The sequence below is a fragment of the Tenrec ecaudatus genome, chromosome 14 (genome assembly GCF_050624435.1).
Source record: "Tenrec ecaudatus isolate mTenEca1 chromosome 14, mTenEca1.hap1, whole genome shotgun sequence".
NCBI classification, from domain to species: Eukaryota; Metazoa; Chordata; class Mammalia; order Afrosoricida; family Tenrecidae; genus Tenrec; species Tenrec ecaudatus.
The window spans coordinates 43576011-43593342 of record NC_134543.1 but is presented as its reverse complement, the minus strand read 5'-3'; the positions used below and the strand labels follow the sequence as shown (position 1 = coordinate 43593342).

Genomic DNA, 17332 nt, shown 5'->3' with positions numbered 1-17332 from the left:
ACGTGGGTAGTGTTTCCTTCCCCCAGCTCTGGAGTTTAGTCCTATGTCTGGGTATGAGAACGTTTGGGGTTTTTTGGTCGCCTCATCTGCAAATGGATGAAATTATCCCTGATATTCACATGTGTTTTTGATGCCTGTTGCCTTGGAAACTGGATGCTTGATTTGCATCAATCTGAGGAATAGCACTTATCTCCAAACCCAGTTCCAGTAACTGGGTATTAAGAGCAATCGGAGCTCAGTTACTACCAGTCACATCCATGAAGATGATCCAGCTGGTTTAAAACAAACAAACCAAAAAGTATGAGGACTGACATGTCTGGCAGGGATGGTTTGGGTGGCTTGCACCGTACAGTTCATCAGGCCCCTTAGCCTCTCCTCCAGATGGACAATCCCGCAGTGGTATAGCTATGGCCTCAGCAGGCTTTACCCTGCCCTCTCGAGTCCTTCCCAGGTAGAACTTCAGAGCAGTTGTGCCCATGCGAGCTCATTCCACCCAATCCTGGCTTGCCCTTGGTCAGCCAGACCCAATCAAAGGCCGCTAGGAGGCCCCTGGCTGCTTTTCAGGGCTAACACACTGTTGCTAACCAAAAGTTGGAGGGTTAAGTCCACCACAAAGTGCCTCAGGGAGATGGGGCAACCTACTTCTGAAAAAACAGCCAATGAAAAACCTGTGGAGGTCAGTGGACTCAGTGGCACCTGGTTTGCTGGTTAGCATGGGCATGCTTGAATATATATATATATTTATATAATATATGATTATATATTTATGTATATTTATATTTATAGAAATAAAATCTCCACTGGCATGTGGTGACCATCATCTGAACACATAATGAGATTGTGTTCTGTTTGTGGGAGAGACAGGCTGGTTATTCACCCTCTTAAATTCCGCCTTTCATTCACAGAAAAAACAACCCGTCTTTGGTGGATACGGGGTATTTTTTTCTTTCCTAATTATAGTATGCCTTTAAGTAGGAGGCGGTGCCGAGCTTAGCACTGTTCTGTAAGTAAGACCGACTGGTCTCGCTGGTCCTTGAGACCGGGAGATCATCAACGCCCACTGTCGATTGTTCCGCTACGCATGTGCGGCCGGCTCCCAGCAGTGTTGGTAGCCTTGAAAACCACAAGTAAAAGTGGTTTGCATGTGTTCACATCTTTTCGTAAATACCGATTTCCTCATAAACTACTACCAGTTGCCCACCTCTCCCTCCACCAAAAAAAAAAAAAAGTCACAAAAGGATAACTAGTGGCCGTGATGGGCTGGCCCTGGGACTGCTAGTGTGGTGTCACCGTGAGATGAGACCTCCCCGACTCCTCAGCAGCAGGTGGCCAGATGTCACTGCACTTGCCACTGTCCCTCCCCGGGATTTCCCAGCATGTGTAAATGCGCTTGCTTATTTCATTTTATTGCTTCCACAATGTGTTTCCAACCAGACTCCATATGGGGAGAGACACTGTTGGGTCCCCAACACCTATGTCAACACCTGGCCATGGGGAGCGTTGCTCAGCGTTTGTGGGAAGGAGGGTGGGAGGGTGAAGATCTGGGAGGCTCCTCAAGCAAGGTGCTTGTAGCAGGGAGGCCTCAGGGGCCTCAGTCCGTTCAGCGGGCCCTCGTTATGTCCACAGCCCTGTGTCCAGATCTCTGCGTAAGGCGTGTCAGGCTGTAGCAGTGCTGCTTGGAAGAGGCCACTTCGCCTGCTTGCTTGAGACCACCCCTCTCCTCGTGGGTTTCCCTCCTGACTTGTGTGACCAGGCACCTTGGCATGGACGGGCTGCAGGTGCTAATGTGGAGCTTATTCTGAGTCTGGCTTAGGCTTCTTGCTGGCTGCTTGGTGTGAAGGCTCTTCCTTTCTCTGCGTTTGTTGTCTGCCCTCTCTGAGACTGATCCAGCATCTTCCAGCTGAAAGCCCTGTTCCTTCCCCTCGGTGTTGTTTATCAGTCATGCCCCCAGCCTGCTGCTGTTCATCTGGGGCCCCAGGTTTTGGGTCGGGGTAGCACTGCCATTCCCGTGGCCCTGACGGTGAACTTTCAAGATCAGAGGGTCCTGCGGTTGACTCCTCAGTGAGTAAGTAGCAGGGCCACGTAGGGTTCTCAGGGGTGGGTTTTCCAAAAGTGCAGCATTGAATCTTTCTTCACAAACACCTCTGAGTGGACTCAAGCCTTTTCACAGAGCAGCCAATCACGTTACCCAATGTCACTCTCCCAGGATGTTCAAGATTACATACCTTTAAGGTACAGAACTGGACTAGAACCAAAAGATGCCCGTGACTTCTTGACTTCAGATCCGATGCAGAAATCCGAGGCTGTGCGGGACTACCTGAGAAAATCCAGGTGTTCTGCCTCACCTGAGGGCTCTAAGCCCCCCAGGATCCATCGTGCTGCCCTTGGGGCCACTGTGGACACATTTCATTGAATGCCTCTAGTTGGCCGGCCCCTTCCCCCACACTACATCCCCAGAGCAGACCATTCTGGTTGAGCTGTCGGTCGACACTACACTACATGGGACTCTCTTGTGTCTGTCTCCAGGATCGGCTGTTTTTCGTCATGGAGTTTGTGAACGGGGGCGACCTGATGTTCCACATTCAGAAGTCTCGTCGCTTTGATGAAGCTCGCGCTCGTTTCTATGCTGCAGAAATCATTTCAGCGCTCATGTTCTTGCACGAGAAAGGCATCATCTACAGGTGAGTTTTCACTGCCGGGCCGTCTCCCCGCAACTCTCAGAGTTCATCCCCTCCCCGCTCCTTGGCGCCTGATCCATCCTTCCATTTCTCACGCTCCTCGGGTTCAAACGTTCGGTGTTCCCATCAAAGGCTTTCATTAGTGTTCCTAAGTGTCCAGCTTAGCAGTGAGCACCGTCTACAAACGGAAACTCGCCCCATCTGGTCTTTGTGAGATGGGCCGGGAGGCTGGGAAGAGACCGTTGGTGAGGTTAGCCGGTGGGGGTTTGCTACATCCGTGGTTGCATGCCAAGTCTTGCACGGGCCTGAACACATTGTGTTCTTTTCACCGTTTGAACATTTGCAGTGACTCAGCTAGTCCCTTGTCGTCCGAGTCCATACGTAAGCAGAAATGTGTGGGCCACCATGGCTGGCTGGCTGTGCGCCGCCGCCCCGTCCACCCCCGATTCACAGTGATCTCATGACCCTGGCGCCGAGTGAGTGCGGCTGCGTCTTGTGCTGTTCCCAGGACAGGTTGCGAGCGTCCACCAAGAGACGGGTGGTAACTGCGTGTGCTGTGCTGGCGGAAGGGAACCTGAACTTTCTGCTTGGAAAACAGGTTCTTTACCGTGGGATCCCACTGCTCCTACCCCTGTGCTGAAAAACAAACCCAAACCCCACGATCGTCGAGTCAGTGCCTGCTCATAGTGACTGTAGGACAGGGTAGAACCGCCCCTGTGAGTTCCGAGACTGCAGCTCTTTCTGGGAATAGAATGCCCTGTCTTTCTCCCGACGAGCCGCTGGTAGGTTTGAGCTGCTCGTCTTGCAGTTAGCCACCCAACGTGTAACCACTACGCCACCAGGCCTCCTGTCCATTGGGCTAAAACGTTGTCATAAAAGGGAATCAGGATGGAAGGGGTACACTTCACAAGGCATTGCTTCCCCATGTGGGAGATATGCCCCTTAGGGGTGTTGGACCAACTCGAGGAGAGGTAGCTATAAAAGGCGGTCCCTCCAATTACACCCCAGACCGTGGGCTAGAGTACAAAGGGGTTCATTGCCAGGAGGGCACTCATTAACTTTTTTTCATGAACAGGGGATAGTAAGCCAAATCATTTGGGAACTGATGGTCTAAGAAAACAGTCCTTAGTTATATACTGCCTGCTGGTATTTGAATGCCGCTTGATTTCCACGTAATCTTCCGATCGTGACATCTTACTCTTCAGGCTCCAACTCTGCACATGTTAGATCTCAGGATTCAAAGATAGCAGAGGTCACATTCATTAACCAGGAGGTTGGATAAAGGGGCAATGTGACAGAGAATGATGGACAGTTGCATTTTATTCTCGAACTTTCTTTCTTTCTTTTATTCTTGTTGTCAGTGCCCTCCTACTCTTTAAGCCGCATTATAATTCAGGTGCACGTAGGCTTTTTTCCTCCCCCTCTTTTGATATAATTGTTGCTTTCCTTTGAGGAAGAAAATGTTTCTTTATAGATTGGGAGCCTGAGTGTCAAAGAAAAGAATTTCCTGATTGAAATTTGCTGTTCATTAGCCTTGAGCTCTGTTACTTGTGTGAGCTCAAGACAGCTCTGTGGTGATTGTTAACATTGAAAAGAGCCTTTTGAAATAGAGGAATGACCTAAGAGGCAAAGGACATTTATAGGCAAGTACATAAGTAAAATATATTTATAAATAACAATAGGGAAATAGATCTATGTACATATATTTATATGTTAAGTATTAAGGTAGCAGATGGATATTGGGCCTCTACTCAAGTACTCCCTCAATGTAACAACACTTTGTTCTCATAACCTGGCATTCTGTGATGCTCACCTTCTCGACAGGGTCACTGAAGACAAAATGGGTGCATCAGCAAAGGTGGTGAAGAAAGCTGATGGTGCTCAGCTTTCAAAAAATATAGTGTGTGGGTTCTTAAAAGCTTGAAGATAAACAAGCAACCATCTAGCTGAGAAGAAACAAAGCCCACATGGAAAAAGCACACCAGCCTGTGTGATCAAGAGATGTTCATGGGATCAGGTATTAGGCATCAAAGACCCAGAACAAAAACTCATATCAATGTGAATGAGGGGGAGTGTGGAGTGTAGACCCAAAGCCCATATGTAGACAATTGAACATCGCCTTACAGAAGGGTCCACAAGGAAGAGATGAGCCAGTCAGGGTGCAGTATAGCACTGATGAAGCATACAACTTTCCTCTGGTTCTTTAATGCTTCCCCACCTTCCTCCACTATCAGGACCCCAACTCTACCTTACAAATCTGGCTAGACCAGAGCATGTACATGGGTACAGATAAGAGCTGGAAACATGGGGAATCCAGGATGGATAAACCCCTTAGGGCCAATATTGAGAGTAGTAATACCAGGGGGGGAAGGGAAGGGGGAAGGGGAGGGAAGAAAGGGGAAACTGATCACGATGATCTACATATAACCCCCTCCCTGGAGGATGGACAACAGGAGACATCAGTCAGTATAAAGCATGAAAAAATAATAATAATAATTTATAAATTACCATGAGGAGGAAGGGAGGGAGGGTGGGTGGAGGAAGGGGAAAATGAGGAACTGATACCAAGGGCTCAAGTAGAAAGAAAATGTTTTGAACATGATGATGGCAACACATGTGTGCTTGACACGATGGGTGGATGGATTGTGATAAGAGTTTGTACGAGCCCCCAATAAAAAAAATTTAAAGAAAGAAAAGAGCCTTTTAAAGAGTAGAAATTCTTATATGCCACCGGAGTCTGAGTGAGCAAAGAAAAGTGAGGAAAGTGAAGATGCCACAGGACTAGAGATAAGCCAGAAAGAAATGGGGGGCCCCGGAGGCCTCCCAGGCAGTCTGTAGACATTTCTTCTCGTTCATTCTCAAGACAGAACCCTGGGACTTCCACGGGACAGAGCACGTTTCTCACAGGCCGAGGCACTGAGGTGTAGGGGTGTGGGGCAGCTGTCAGGAGTTCCCATTCATTCTGAAGTGTGGGTGCTTTCGGTGGCCCGTGCTTTGAGCTTTCTTTCAAAGCTGTTCTGGTAGCTGTGCTCAGGGCTTTTTCCTTCCCAGCCTTCCTCCAGCACACGGCTTGAGATGCGCAGGAGCCCCCTGTTGGCATGCCTGGCGGTGGTATCAGATTCCCAGTGGTGGGCTCCCTCCTGTTCTCATCTCCCTGACGTACCCATCCACCTCTGCTCTGCTTGCGCAGAGAGAGAGCGCCTTCCCTACCCTCAGCTTCCAGAGATCAGTGCCTTCCTACTGGGGAGGTCCTGGGGTTGGACCCCACAATGATAATATTGACAGGACCAGTCCCGCATTTACCCTTTTAATCCTCCTAAGCATGTAACTGTGCAATCATTAGCCGTTTGTTTAGGTGAGTGGGCCCTAGAAGGGCGTAATAGCCAAACCACTCTCCAGCAGTGAAGCCAGAATTCAAGTTGGGTTTCTGGTCACCCAGCGCTGGTCTCCTCAAGGAAGATTTAACTTGAAGATTTAGAGCAGCACTGAGAAGTCAGACTGCTGCTGCCACGGCTGCTGCTTTTGAAGCTTGAAGCAAACACATCAAAGAAGGAAATGCTCCCCTGGGGACCCATGTGTGCCAAGCATAACAATGGGCCAAATGTTTTTCGGTGACTGGATTTTAGAAGGTGATTGCCAGGCCTTTCTTTATAGGTTGATCTCTGTGGACACAAACCACCAACCTCTTGGACAGCAGTGATGTGCTTAACCATTTGCACCAGCCAGGGTCACCCTTACGGGGAGCAACCAAACCAAACCAGTCCCACTACCATCACGTGGATTCCGCCTCCCCGCACCCCTCCCTGTAGGATAGGATAGAGCGCTGTGTGTCATCTGAACGTTTTCTTATTTTATCTCTCTGGGTTCTCATATCCATTGAAAGGATCACCCAGACCTCACCGACAGGATCCGTGATTAAGGGGTTTATTAAGGCAGTTAACAAGCTGTGATGCCAATGAGAGGTGCTCAGGGTTGAGTTCTTTTTTAGGACCTGTTGCAAAGTTCTTTCGGTTCTGCTAATAAATGCCCAAAGAGGCAGGCCACTGTTATGAGCCTCAACCTGAAAACCTTCGGCTCCAGCTCCATGAGTCATCAAACTCAGCCCCCAAATCAAGTGCCCAGAGACACCCCCTCCACAAGCCATCCTTTTACACAGAAGCGCTCAGCTTTGCTTGCTCTGTGGGCTGGGGACCCCACCACTCTGTGCTCTGGCTCCTGGCTCTGCTGCTCTTCTCGATGGTACGGCTGCCTTCTGGATCCTGGAGGTTGGCTGCCCAGGAATCTCTGTCCAGGGGACATGCCTTTATGCCTGGCTCTTGCTGGTAATGCGACCCCTCTTCTTGCTTCTCCGAGGGCTCATTTTAGACACAGCATGAAGATCCTATCAGCATCTTCCCCCGCCTTCTTACTGGAGCCAGGCAGGGAAAGATTGTTCAGTGGGAGTTAGAGACTTGGAGCTAGAATTAAATAATTCACTGCCTCACTGACTGCTTCCTGGGATTTTCAAAGCTGTAAATATTTACCAGAGCAAATAACTTCATCTTTCTCCCACAGGACTGATGGGGAGTTCACAGTCCAACGCTTGTCCAAACATGGCCACCAGGGCGCCTGGTTTGGAGACAAGGCCACTGTGAAAGTGAGTCGAGTGAGGAAAAGCACTAATGTCTCAACTCAGGGTTTTCTGACCATTCAGGGGTTTTCCTTAGTCCTTGATTTTTTATTTTTACCTTTTTTAAAAAAATCACTTTATTGGGGGCTCGTGCAATGATTCCCACAGTCCCTACACACATCCATGGTGTGTCCAGCACATTTGCACATTTGTTGCCCTCATCATAGTCAAAACATTTGCTTGCTACTTGAGCCCTTGGTATCAGCTCCATTTTCACTTGGTCCTTTAAGCCAGTGGTGTTTAACCTTCCTAATGGTGTGCCCCTTTCATACAGTTCCTCCTGCTGCGGTGACCCCCCCAAACCATAACATTATTTTCATTGCTACTTCATAACGGCAATTTTGCTACTGTTATGAATCAGACCTCCTGTGACAGGGTCATTCGACCCCCAAAGGGGTTGCGACCCACAGGTTGAGAACCGCTGCTTGAAACCGTGATGAGGCAGCAGACGTAATCCGCCACATGGGAGCACTACCGCCTTTCAGCTGGCTTGTCTCGCTCCTTCCAAAGCACGGAGGTGAGCACTGCCTAACCAGATTGTTTCTGGTGGAGCACCTCCGTCTGCATCTCGAGAGGCGGATTTCCATTCTTGGTGTCTGCGGCTCAATCCTGAGAAGCGATTTTCGTTGACTCTCTGAGCGGAATCTTGTGTGCAGGCCATAATGGATATGGTTGACATTGAAAGGAACGCATTTAACTAGGATGCATTCATTTAAGTGCTCTTTTGATCCTGGGGGCATACTTTCATGGGGCAGTTTAATTCCATGCAGAGGCCTGGCCTGGGAGCAGTCTTCAAGGATAAGCCCTTGAAAGCCGCATCCCGGAGTTCACACACAGGAAAGGGCAGATTGCCGTCACAGAGGAGTTGGATTCGAGCGAGGGAGCCCAGTGGGACCTTGGGAGAGATTTTATCAGCATTATAATGGTTTCTCCAGAAGATGCCTGTTCAGAGAGTTGTTTGGTGGGGAGCTGGTGGTGGTATAGTGGTAACACCATGGGCTGCTTACCACAAGGTCAGCAGTTAAAAACTACCAGCTGCTCCATGGGAGAATGAAAAGGCTTTCACTTCTTTAAAAAGTAATCTACTTGATAGCCATGAATTAGTGTTTTTATTTGGTAAGAGCCCTGGTGGTGCTGTCAAGTAAGCATGAGACTGCTAACCACGAGGTTGAAGGTTCAAACTCACCTACCTTTCTGCAGGAGTAAGATGAGATTATGTGCCCCCACAAAGATGTCACGTCTCCGAAGCTCTATCTAGGGTTGCGATGAGGCGGAATTGACTTGGTGACACAGGTTCTTTAAAATTTGTTTTTGGGTTTTTGTTCGTTTATTTGGTGGTGGTCGTTGGGGAGGGGGCTATTTTTTAGCAAATTACAAAGGTTGTGCCTTCAGCAAACCATTGCCCTTCAAGTAGGACTTTAGAGGAGCCTGGTACAGTAGTCTGCCTGTGATGTGAATCTCTTTTCTGTCATTAGCTAGTTTGTGCCCCTTACATTTATGTGCTTTTTCACTGGTTTCTGACCCTGATTCTCAGATGGGTTTATTCCACTGCGTGCAAGAAGAGCTCAATTCACTGAGATACAGCGGGAGAGGCCCCTGTCCTTCCTTTTGGTCACTGAGTGGAAGGCCTGGACCCTGCCTTGGCACAGCGACCAGGAAGAGTAGGCTGAGAAATAGGCAGTCAATGAGGCAGTTTCTCTCAGGGAAAAAAAGACCATTCATTCCTTTGTCCTGCTTTGTTGGCTGATGGGGAGTCCAGATAGTACTCATGAATAATTAATACCTGGCATTGACTTTTTTCATGAGTCAAGCCTTGCAGAAAAGTTAGGCCGACAAAGGAGAGCGTGCAATGCCCTTTACCTGTACATGGGCACTGCAGGCGCCCTTTTCTACCAAGTCTGCCAAGTAAAGGAAATCTAGCCATTGTGAGCATTTTAACCCCAGACTTGTGAGGCGAGCCAGGCATTTGACTTGTTTGGACAAAGCACAGACTGTAACTAGGTTGGGCGATCAGAAGTTCATAGAAGGAGACTCTTTCCATTTGGATCCCACTTTTCCATGGTCCCTTCAACCCATGGCTCATTTCCATACAGGCCTGTACTTTGCAACTCAGCAGTCTCATCACTCTAGATCTTAGGCAATTCTTGGCATGCTGGGTGCATGATAAAAAGAGTTTATTTCCAAAGCACCAAGTACTTCCTCTGGCATTTCACAATCTCATTTTCCAGACATGGAACTGGTTTACGGAGAGTAAGCTTCTGCCCCACAGGGAGCTGTTGCCAAACCTGACATACTGCCTTGTACTCAAATGCCTAGGGAGCACATTACCTTTTAAAGTCAACCACCTTTGGTATTTTTCCTCATATTGGCAGAAAAATCTACCTAATTTAACTCCCCCCCCCCTGCCATTTAGAGTTTGGAATGATTCCCCAGGCTCTCTCCATTATAAGATCTAATAAGCTAGTCTTTGGGCACAGTTATTGAATCTGTGTGAGGACACTGGTCTCTGCGTCATCTCCCTCTTGTTTCCCAAGGCTGTCTGCGACACGCAGGGTGTCTGTGTGAGCTGAGGTGATCTGAGCACAGCTTTGTTTGGGCAGCCCTGGTGTGGTCACTTTGGTGAGCTTTGCTTCTTTGTCTAAGAATGCACACGTCACCGTTGCCAAAGCAATGTGTGTCTTCAGACAGCGGTGGACATTGCATTCCGGAGACGTTGCTCGCCGGGATCCACCGCTTCCCTTGCTTAGAAATTGTGGCCACATCTGTCTGTTCTGCACATGTGCGTCTTTTCTTACTCCTTAGTGCTTCTCCTCTTTCCCTCAGACTTGCCCGGTCCCGAAATACTGTTTGTGTTAGCCTGGAGTCTTAGGGTTGCCCCATCTATGTTGGAATTCAGTGCCATCTTTCTTTCTTTAAATTTTTTTAAATTACTGTAAGTACATAAGAAGAGTCCCTGGGCGGCTCAAATAATTAAGCTCTTGACTACTAGCTGGAAGGCTGGGCATTCAAACCCACCCAGAGACCCCTTGGGAGGTGATGTACTTCCATGTACTTCCAAAAGGTCACCTCCTTGGGAACTACAGGGACCAGTTACACTCTGACTGCATGGGGTTACCTTGAGTCAACTTGATGGCTCCTAACCATGAGGGCAGCTGCATGTGGGTGACAGCTTATTTTCTGTTTCTACTGGCATCGCATGCACGGTTCAGTGATATTAATGACATTCATTTTCTTTTTGATCGAGAATATGAAGGCCAAATTTAGCAGCTCCATTTCCACATTGTTTTTTTATTTGTTTGTTTAATTTTTTTAATAAATCATTTTGTTGGGGGCTCTTACAGCTTTCATAACAATCCATACATCGGTTGTATCAAACACATTTATACATATGTTGCCATCATCATTTCCAAAACATTTTCTTTCTACTTGAGCTCTTGGTATCAGCTCCTCTTTTTCCTCCCACCGCCCCCCCACTGCCCCACCATCGTAAACTCTTGATAATTTATAAATTATTTTCATTTTCATATTTTACACCATCTGCTGTCTCCCTTCACCCATGTTTCTGTTGTTTGACGCCCTTGTGTGTGTGTTGGGGTGAACGGTTCTCCCTTTCTTGTCTCCCCTTGTCTCTCCACCTTGTCACCCCACCTTCCCACCACCCTCATGGTGTCCCATTGTTTTTGATAGCATCGCTCCTCCTCTGAGAAGCACTGATGGGTCTATTCCTTCTTGAGCTGCTTGCTACAGCCGGCTAAAAATTATCATGTGTTGTTTTTATGTAGTCCTTGTTTCTGGAGGATGTTCCAGGCATGGAAATGCTCACAACTTTTATGACCTTCTCTTGAGTTTTTGCCTTTGTCCCTCAGCCTCCAGGACTGTTACAGGGGCTCCAAACTTTTCAGCCACACTCCACTTTCCTCCCTGTTCCCTATGATTCCCTTGTTATGCTGGTCTCACTGTCCCTGCTTTTGTCACCAGACAGCGGCCCAGCTCCATCTCTGCCTCCGAGATCCTTCGTTCAAGGTGTGGCTCCAGAATTCGCGAGCTTTCTAGCTGTTTAGCATAGCTTGGCATTTTCTCCAACTATGAGAGCGTTTCCAAAAGTCCGCGGAGAAGCTCCACGAGCTCTTCATTCCATTTCTCCATGAATTTCTCCAAACCCCTTGCTACAGCCTTTTCCCGTCCCACGGTGAAGCACGTCAGCCACCTTTTTTGGCTCCTTAGAGCTGCCTGTGGAGGCTGTCTCACAAGCATTTATTGCTCGGCAGTTCTTCGCCAAGGGCTAGGAATGTGATGATGAGCCAAACAAAAATGTTCCCTTGTGAATGGTGTCGTCTTGGGGGTGGGGGCTGGCGAGCCCGCAGGGCACAGAGCCTGCACATCAGTCAGACAATCATCCCAGTAGAGAATTTCACGTGTGACCGGTGCTGAGGTGGGGGTAGGCGACGCTGAGGAATGGAATGCAGGGAATGAGCAGCTCTCACTGGCTGTTGCGCCAGCCTGCATCAGAGAGGGAAGAGAGAGCGTGCTGAGGCAGTGGCTCCTGATGGGGTAACTAGGTGAAGAGGACAGGAAAGAACATTCTAGGCAAAGGGGACCGCAATGAATACGCCCAGTACCCAGAGGCAACAACACAAACTCCAGGGCTTCCAAAGAAGGCCCGTGAGGCTGGGCCTCAGGGGATTCTTCTTCCAGTGTGTTCATGGTCATCACATGACTTCACGTTTGTATTAGGCAATCCTTGCACATAAACTGTTTAAGAGCTAGGCTGACCATGTTACCAATCCCTGGAGGAACCATACCTAGTGAATTCCGTGTATCCAGGTGGATGTGTTCATAGTTAACAATGAAGCTATCAAATGTAGTGTCAAGTTCTCTTTTATGCGTGAAAGAATCAAGTCTCAAGCACAAAACAGGAAATTGTTTCTTATAATGGATGGTCTCCAGAGAAGAGATTGTTTTTTCATCTGCAGAAAGAATTCACCATTGGAAATGTTTTGTTTCGGTCTTAATGGTTAGCTAAAGATGAGCTAATTGTTAGCCTTCTATTTCAAGGAGGATTTGTATTCTAAACAAACATAATGAATTCAAAGTTGGTGCCATGCATTGTGTTAGAAGATACAAAGTTTGATGTCTTGCTTTAGAGATTTTCTTCTCCCTGTGGGGTGGGAGAGAGAGCTCTAAGCAGGAAGGGCAGATGGCTTCCTCCAAGACTCGAACACTCCCCAGGGCACTATGGATATAGAGGGTGCCACTTGGCTCCAGATGGAGAATTAGGCAAACTTCCCAGAGGAGTTGACACTTGGACTGAGTGTTTCAAAGTTTAGAGGGGCCAAGTTTCAGCAACAGCGGAGAGAGACTAGCTTATGGCGAATGTGGCCGAGAAGAAAGGTGATGGGGCAGAACGGAAGTATAACGTCGTGATAGCGCTACAAGTCCCCTTTGCCCACACACTTTGGACATGTTGTCAGGAGAGACCAGCATCTGGAGAAGGACTGCTAGGTGTTGAAAATCAATGTTGTCGGACTTGCACGTTTCTCCAGAGTGGTTTGTCACCGCCACAGAGAGAACCACACGCACAAGACACGAAGACATGACAGTAGGACAAGACAGGGAGCAAAGCAGAGATTGACTAGGCAAAGCGCGGTTCAGTCATGAAGCGGTCACCTCATGATCTGAGGAAGCTGACCACGTTGAGAGGTATGGCTTTGGGATTTTTAGAGGTCAGGTAGCAGTATCCCATTGGCTTACCTCATCCCCTATGTTGACCTTAATTGGCCCTAATTATTTATCCTGATTGGTCCTTTTTCCAGCATAGCGGTTGGTCTCATAATCCACGGCTTGCGCGCCTCACTATCTATGGGGCAGTCCTATATCATTATCATCTGGGGTGATGTTAGTCGATAGGCTATCTGGACACCATCTCTGGAATGGATAATGTCAGGTAATGTGGGATGGGTCATCCAGATCTCTAGTTGTTCTACCTGTAGGGGTTGACATGTAGATCTTGACATGATCAGGTGAGGTGTTGTGGGAACGAGTCACATGACCAGTGGAATGGATCATGTGAGATAATTCAAGATAGGTCATTCAGACTTCACAGGCCCTCCAGGCCTTCAGCAGACCCTGACAAGGACATCATGCTTGGTAAAAGAGAGGAGATGGATTGATACAGTGACTGCCCCAATGGGCGGCACAGGCCCGGGCAGGGCTTTGTCCTGTTGTGCACAGGATCGCTAGGTTGGAACTGACTCGATGGCAGCTAACAAAAACAGCAGCAGCAGCAGCAGCATATTTCTGTTGGACATTTGGGGCAAGCACTTGGACAAGGAGACTATGCTTGATCAAGTGGAAGGCCAGTGAAGAAAGAAAGCCCCTCCTTGAGACACTTGACTCGGGCTACAGTAATGACGTCAAGCAGTATCTTCCTTGGGCAAATCTGCTACCTAAGACCTCTTGAACTTGTTCACAGAGATGCTGCTTTGAGAACGAAGGTGCACCTGACCCAAGTCGTGGGAGCTTCAGTCTCCTGTGCACGAAAGGTGGACACCGAATAAGGAAAACCACAGAATCGAGTCATTTGAATTTATGGTGTTGCCAAGAATATTGAAATGACCTTGAATTACTAAAAGAGCAAACAGATCTCTCTTCAAGGAAAATACAACCAGAATGGACACAGGATGATGGAACTTTGCCTCACATAATTTGGACATGTTATCAGGAAAGGCCAGTCCCTGGAAAAGGCAATCGTGCTCGGTAAAGTGCCGTGGAGGCCAGTGCAAAGGCGGAAGCCCTTCCATGCGGAAGATTGGCCCAGTGGCCGTGATCCTGGGGTCAAGCAGGACAGTAGGGAGGAGGACGCTGGGCCTCACCGGGTTTTCTTCTGTGGTGTGTAGGGTCACTCTGAGCTGGAAACGATTCATGGTGTCCAATGATAACGAATAACAATACACAGCAAATAGTCGTGTGATCCTTGTTCTCCAGTTAGAACCTGCAGTTCTGGGAAGTAAATTAACCTACTTACGGCCACATGGTATGCCAAGAAACTGCAACCCTACGCCAGTCACAGTCTTTTGAATATAGGACAGCAGTGAGTTCCCTTGACTGCCAGGCCTTAGTGGACCATAGCACCTGCTGGAGGTGGGCAGTCCATGGACTAGCAGGAGCAAACTGCTGAGAATTAGCTCATGACGTTGTCATTCTTCTTTTGGGTCATTGAGCCATGTACGTTAGCTTGGAAGCTGTGTTTTTCAAACCCTTCTCTTGGACCCGATTTCTTTAATACTTTCCGGAGAAACAGCAGCACACAATACAGCACTGGGCCTGCCTTTCCAGTAGACTTTGCACCAAGCACCTAAAAGTGGAATGTTTTCTTTCGTCTTGCAAATGCCATACTTCATGTTTTAAATAGACTTCCTCCATAGAAATGGAAATCGGTGTAAAGATCCAGTTACTTGGGTTGAGGAAGAGTGTCATAGATGATGGATTCCTTGGTTCAGTGGCAAAGAGAGTGAGTAAGACCTGGCCTTCAAATTGCCCCATGTCCCCTAGAGAATGCCTCTGAGTTTGAGGTTCCCAGGGCTCTTTAGAGGGCACACATGGAGAATTTCTTCCTGCTTGTTCCCTTGGCATTGCCCCTCCACGCTCCACGATCCCCAGCCAAGCCTGCTCTTTCCCATAAGTAGCTATTCTTTTACGCTGTTCTCAGCATGACCGTGGGATTTACTTGCCTGCCCATTAATAAAATCTCAGGGTTGGAAAGGAGCCGAGAATCATATACTCCACCTCTTCCAAATCTTTAATAGCCAACAACCTGCCACGTGGTCACTTATTTTTCCCCCTGGGCTTGAACAATCCTTTAATACCCATGGCAGTTGGGGGGAAAAAATTCCATCGACTCAAATATCTGCCAGTGGTGTGTATTGAGTGGGTCTGGACTACCTTTAAGAGAGAGAGCAGGAAGGAGAAAAAACGCAAGTCATCTTCTCTCAGCAAGCCTTTCTGATGCTATCTCACAGCAATCTGGATTTCCCAATCTAATTTGTTTATCAAAGGAGAAAACACTGTTCATGTGATGTGTACTCTTTCTGGATGCCGTTGAGCAATTAATTGCTTTTGGAGTGTGTTAGTCTGGGTAGACCAGAGAAACATATTCATAAACATGCGTATTTGTATAAGACAGAGTTTTATGTAAAGGCTAATTGTACATTAAAAAACATCTCAAACCAGTCCAGTCCAAGCCCATAAGTCTAATATTAGCCCATATGTCCTATACTAATCTATAAAGTCCTCTTCAGACTCACAAAACACATGCAATTACGCTGAATGCAGGACGATCAGAGACCAGTGGGTAGAAAGTCTTTGGATCCAGTGGCATTGTAAGCATCTCAGTGCTGTCAGGGGTCTCTGTGTGGCTTCTCCAGTTCCCAGGGCTGTGTCAGGGTAGGTCCATGTGGCTTTTTTAGGAATGTTTCACAAGAAGTCAGCAGAGAGAGATAAGTGTCTTCCGCCTCCAATGAGGAAATACTGGACTTTTCAGAATCCTTAGGGGAAGGCCTTGCCCACCCAATTGATAGAGTAGACTCCATGATTTTCTACATCCTTGCATTTAATATTCTTACTGTAACTATTTAGAGTGACTTACTTGTTTGCAACTATTTCTATATGAAAATGTGTGCCTATACTTAGGCATTACTATTTTTTATCATGTTTATATACAGAACTCTTGGTTTAAGTCTATATTATAATAGTTCTTTTTCCCATTTATACAATGCATTTTTACATACTATATGTACAAGATGTTGAGGTATCATTAATAGATTTATAATCAAACACTGATTTAGCTTGATTTACTATAGTGCTGTATTAACTTTTTCTACTCAAATTTCAGCAAGACTAGGTTCTTATGTATAGTTATCAAAGATTAAGAAATATATTCTGGTTGGTATTATAAATTTCATTATCTAAGTATATAAGTTGTCCATTAAGAACAATAGCATCCTCATTTTTCCCCCACTTGATTCCCCTCTCATGTTGAGTATATAATTTGATGGGAGAAAAAGCAAAAGAGTACTTTTATGTTAAGTCCTTAAAAGTAGACTATTGCTTGATGCTAGAGAGCTGTCTGTGAACCTAATTTTCCGGATTAGAACTACATCTAAATGTCCTCATTGGATTTACTATTATTATAACTCTGTGGTAGTTCTTCCTCTGAGTAGACTCATTTTCATCTTAAATATGTTCTTCAAATTCCATTCAACCAACATTTGAGTGTCTTTCATCTATCAAACAATATGCTGGCTATGTATCCTATGAGAGCTAAATGAATCTGTTGCCAAGTAGTTTGGGAAATAGATCGCTAAGTAGTTGGTTTTAATTGTTGTCACTTTGGTCCCCTGTGAGCTGTCCTCAGCATCATTTCTATCTTTGAGCCCGTCACTTGTTGCAGCCACGCTGATGATCCATGTTGTTGATGGTCTTCTTTTTCACTGACCTTCTACTTTACCAAACATGATATTCTTCTCCAGAAATGGGTCCCTTTGCTGTTCTTCCTTTTAATGAGCATTCTGGCTATTCTCCATCCAAGATAAAGAGTAATAAATAAACGATTGTCTAATTAAGATCATTCGATGCATGAAAGCCAAGATAGATAACTGTTCAGAAGTAGTAATGAGTAATGATTCCCTGAGGACACAGGAAATAGTGGGGGGGGGGACAGGGAATGAAGGGGGAGCTGATAGCAAGGATGACTGTATAACCCCACTCAAGGGGCACAAATAACAGAAATATAGGTGAATGGACATATGGGATGAGGTAAGATATGACAAAAATAATGACAGTAATGTATAATATGGATAATAGGGGTTCTTGGTAATTTAGGGAAAGTAGGGGATATAGGGGAGCTGATATCAAAAAGTTGAAGATGAAAGAAAAGAGAAACTGATTGTGGTAGCAATTGTACAATTACGCTTGTTTTAATTGAATT

The 17332-nt window shown here is 46.9% G+C and overlaps 1 protein-coding gene across 1 annotated transcript in view; it reads left to right on the top strand.

Moving 5' to 3' along the window:
* PRKCH (protein kinase C eta) overlaps positions 1 to 17332 on the top strand; it is a 248178-nt gene that overhangs the window by 176043 nt on the left and 54803 nt on the right. Inside the window, exon 10 of the mRNA XM_075530840.1 lies at positions 2527 to 2681. Coding sequence (XP_075386955.1) covers positions 2527 to 2681 — 155 coding nt within the window. The remainder of the gene's footprint in view (positions 1 to 2526; positions 2682 to 17332) is intronic.